Source organism: Haliaeetus leucocephalus, unplaced genomic scaffold (assembly GCF_000737465.1).
Source record: "Haliaeetus leucocephalus isolate CR32 unplaced genomic scaffold, Haliaeetus_leucocephalus-4.0 Scaffold526, whole genome shotgun sequence".
NCBI classification, from domain to species: domain Eukaryota; kingdom Metazoa; phylum Chordata; class Aves; order Accipitriformes; family Accipitridae; genus Haliaeetus; species Haliaeetus leucocephalus.
Genome location: NW_010972962.1, coordinates 2,995,299 through 2,999,612, shown reverse-complemented (window position 1 = coordinate 2,999,612; position 4,314 = coordinate 2,995,299). Strand labels below are relative to the sequence as shown.

At 43.4% G+C, this 4,314-nt stretch overlaps 2 protein-coding genes across 2 annotated transcripts in view; one reads left to right on the top strand and one right to left on the bottom strand.

Moving 5' to 3' along the window:
- GLTSCR1L (GLTSCR1-like) overlaps positions 1-4,203 on the bottom strand; it is a 36,630-nt gene extending 32,427 nt beyond the window's left edge. Inside the window, exon 1 of the mRNA XM_010576458.1 lies at positions 4,066-4,203. The gene's annotated coding sequence lies outside the window, so the exon portion shown is untranslated. The remainder of the gene's footprint in view (positions 1-4,065) is intronic.
- TBCC (tubulin folding cofactor C) overlaps positions 2,106-4,314 on the top strand; it is a 14,278-nt gene continuing 12,069 nt past the window's right edge. Inside the window, exon 1 of the mRNA XM_010576531.1 lies at positions 2,106-2,393. Coding sequence (XP_010574833.1) covers positions 2,106-2,393 — 288 coding nt within the window. The remainder of the gene's footprint in view (positions 2,394-4,314) is intronic.

Sequence of the window (4,314 nt, the reverse complement as noted above, 5' to 3'; positions counted from 1 at the left end):
GGGGGGGGGGACGGACACGGGACGGAGACGGACAGGAACTAAGGGGACATCTCCGTCAAGGGCACAACTACGTAGCACTGACCTTACCTGAGGCCACACATATACTGAGAGTATTATCAACTCAAGAATACAGGTGTAATATACAAGGTAAGTGCTCGAAGTATGAACAAAGTAAGAACACACTTAAAATACATGAGTATCACACTAGTGAATAAGCCAAGGTGGACCAATGAAAGCACAACTGGACTAGTGTATTGACATGGTGAGCTTCTGCACTCCTCCATCAATGCATACAAGCTATGCAAAATACAAAGTACTCCTTGCAACAACAAGAAAAAACTTTAAAGCTCAGACACGGCCAAAGAAATACATCTAAAAAGAAGAGACCTAGTATATTTAAATACTATCTGCCAAAGATCTCAACTAAAGATGAGAATACACTTTGCTTTAATGCAAGGAGGTCAGAGTATAAAGTATATGTAGTCATTTCGCATTATGCCCTGAGAGTATATAAACTGGCCATTTTATCCTATTTTTGTCATTTCTTCATTATTTTCACAAATTAGTGAAAAAAATCCACACAGAACCTGCCAGACATTAGTGCATAATAGAGAAATTTTATTGTATAAAAATACACTACCGCTAAAATAAAATCAGTATCTTGATCCCAAGACTACTGTTAACAAAAATAAAAAATAATCATTTCAAGAAAGAGTGGATTTCATGTAGTAATAAGATCTCTGAAATATGTGAATACTGTACTCCACACTCAATAGATTTTCAAACAAAGTTTTAGCAGGTCTATTGTTTAAAAAGCTAAAATGTTAACAAGGTTGTCCCCATGAAAGCCTTTAGAAAAAGACAGTTTATATTCAGGCAATTTTTTTAGTATATTCCAAGCAATAAAAATGTGTATTTCACAAGAAATGTCATTTAAAAGCCTTCAACACCAACAGGCAAAGAATTTCAATAGTCTTAAAATTAACCCCAAATTTAAAAAAATCTCCCAATTCCTTCAGGAACAAGCAAGAGGCATGGGAAGCCCTCCTCTGATCTGTCAAAAAGCGTAAAATGAAGAACTAAACAAGCATTCCACACTCCTTAGTGGGCGCAGCATGAGCTGGTCTGGCAGCATACTTGCTGTTCCTGAATACAGATGTTGGCATTAAACTCAACCCTCTCGAACATTGATCAGATTACACAGAAATGTACCAAAAAAAAAAAGTTCTGATCAAAAAATAGGAGACCATTTTCAACACTCTCCCTAAAAAACAGTACCAAAAGAAAACTTTAAAAGCATATTAAAGTGGAGCCGCTAAATTTGGAAAAAGCACTACTTCCCAAGACATAAAGGATAAAAACTTTAAAAGACGTTAGTCCCTCCCTCAAAAAAATTACCAAGAGAGTAACAGCAAGAAAATGAGTTATCTACCCACCCACCAAAAAGTCACTTGCCCTTGTATTTTTGCAAGCACTTTTAAAGGTATTGAAGGCTCTTCAGTGAAGACTACTTTGCCCTATGTGCTACACTAGAGCATTTTTTAAAGGTGGATTTCTTTTTTAATGACATGTATTTTTTGATCATTCAACAGATGATGTTCTTTCAAAACTTTTTTTGTCCTACACTCTGAATGCATCTCATGTCAAGAAATACGTAGTTTAGAGACATGAAAAAAATGCTCTGAAGTGATGTTTAAAGGCTTTAATCTGGGAGCACAGGCCCCTCTGAACCAAGCCACCTTAATACCTCACAAGACCGTGACCCAGACTACACAGGAGATGGGGGAAGCCTGAGAAGGCAGCAATTCAGAGCAACAACTCTGACGGGGCCCTTCCCGAAAAGGCCCATGCCCAAAGCAATCCACCCTTTTTACTCCCTTTCACACACAGAGCCAAGAATCCTTCACCTCTCTCCCCAAACCACACAGAGAAGAAACTCCTTGAGGAAAGAAGGGGGGGGGGGAAGAAAGCAGCTTCTGGGATTTCGGGGAGAGGATCTCAAGGCCCGAGAGAGTAACGTCTTCCGAGACAGAAAGAGAAATGGCCCGAGCAGGGCGCGACGGCAACGCCCCATACGGCGCGACGACAGCAGAAAGGACCTTAAAATGGCGCCCGTGGGGGAGGAGAGTCGGAGTGAAACTGCGCAACAAACGCTGGCAGGAAGCCAGGCAGCGCCATCTTCCCCGCGCTCTCCCACTCCCACTCGCACCGAGAGCTGCACCGCAAAGGCTGGTCGCCGAGCCCGGGCACAGCCAGAGCTGCCTCCGGAGGACCTCTCCCTTCTCCTTCAAATCCTGTTTCGTTCCGTACTGCCGAGCCCCGAGGAGGAGGGAGCGGGGAACAGAAAATCGGGGAAAAGCAAAGGCCTCCACCTCTCTCTCCTTCCCCCAGTGGTAATTTAGTAACAGTTCTAAGTAAATATAAACGTGCCCTCTATACGTCGTTTGATTTGGGACGGTTTTTAACAGTACTACATCTGCTTTCTACCAGAATCTGTAAGTGAATTTTGCAATTAATAGCAAAACCAAATTATAACAAGTATTGAAGCGCCCCATAAACCAATAAATGTGAACTGTAAGGAGTTCAGAAAATCCCCTCCACAAACAACAACTGTTTTAAGCCACAAGTAAAAACTACTTAGAAAAACATTGTTTCTTTTACGGAAAATAATCCCAGCAGCACAAAGGATCAGATTCACATCCACTCTACAACAAAGCCAAACGGGTTACTCCAGAAAGAGACGGTTTATTGTTAGGTTTTAAAAAGAGGCGTTACAGTTAAATATTCTCTCCCCAAACGGAAAAAAAAAAATATATACAGCAGAAAACTTGGTCCCGAAAAGGAGAAAAAAGCGCATTAGCCCAAACCTACCGCCTGAGCATTTCGCGCACCCACAAAAAGCAGCACCGTTTCCATTCCTTGGTTAAAAGCAGGAGGCACAGAGCAATTCAGAGGAAATTGCAAATAAAGAACCAAACAAATCAAATCAAATCTAGTGGCGACAGCAAAAACGAGGAAACCAGTGAAAAATAAATCCCCAAAAGGCACAAATCTGAGACACAAGCTCAAAGAAATGACAAGATTAGGGTGGTGGCGAGTGGACGGGGTAAAGGAAAAAATCAAGCCAGGAGTGAAAATGGAAAAAAGAAAAGAAAAATCCTTCCCAGCTCCACAGCCAGGAGAGAGACGAAGTGTCTCCATTTTCCCAACGAGGAGGAAGAAAGAGTGTTTCACAGACCACAGAGCTTTAGAGAAAAGCAAAGAAACGAGGGGGGAAAAAAAAGAGGGAGGAGATTTGAAAAGATTATTTTTCTTTCTCCCTCACACACTCTCTCTATCCCCCTCTCTCCCTCTCACTCTCTCTCTCACACTCACACATACACACACACACACACACTCTCCCTCCTCTCCTCTTTCCATCCCTCTCTTGATGGCCATCAAGGGGGCGGAAAAAAAAAAAAAAAGACAACAACAACAACTAATTTTAAACCGGCTCAATCAATGAGTCATTAAAAGAGATTTTTCTTCCCTCCTCTCCTGAATTTGCATGGCATCAGCAAGAAAAAAAAACCCACCCCAAACCTCTCCCCTCTCTGCAGCTATCAGCCTGGACCTGAAACCTTATCTCTCCCTTCTACCCCCTCGCCTTTATTTTAAGAAACAACTTTTTTTTTAAGTGCCCTCAGCAGCCACCGCCACCAGCCTCGCGGAAAAAAAAAAATATATATATAGTTCATTTCCATGTGAATCCACATCTGCCCAAACAACAGCCACCCACAAAATATCCCTCTTCTTCCTCCTCGTCTCCCCTCTCGCTCGCTCTCTCTCTAGATATATATTTATATACATAGCCCCAGAGCCAATAGCTCTCTGGGCTGAAACCTAATATCCTGGTTTTGGCAACTCCTGGTTGTTAATTTGCTCCTCTTTCTTTTCTGTCTGTCTGGAGATAGATTTCCCCCCTCTCTTTTCCCTCCCCGAAGGAAGGGAGGAAGGAGGTTGTGTGTTTTTTTTTTCCTTGAAATTTTTATCACAAAATTATAATACACTCAAAGGGAAACTCACCGTCATGAAAAAGCAGTGCCTTGTCAACGGGGTTTCTTCGCCATCACATCAGGGGCTGGCAGTGTAAGAGAGAGAGAGGGAGAGCGAGAGAGCGAGGGAGGGAGGGGGGAGAGAGAGAGCGCGCGAGCGAGGGAGAGAGCGAGAGAGGGGGAAAGAGAAAGCGAGCGAGAGAGGAGAGCACGGCACCGCGCCGCGCTGCACCGCGCCGTACCGTACCGCGCCGTACCGCACCGCACCGCGCCGTGCCGC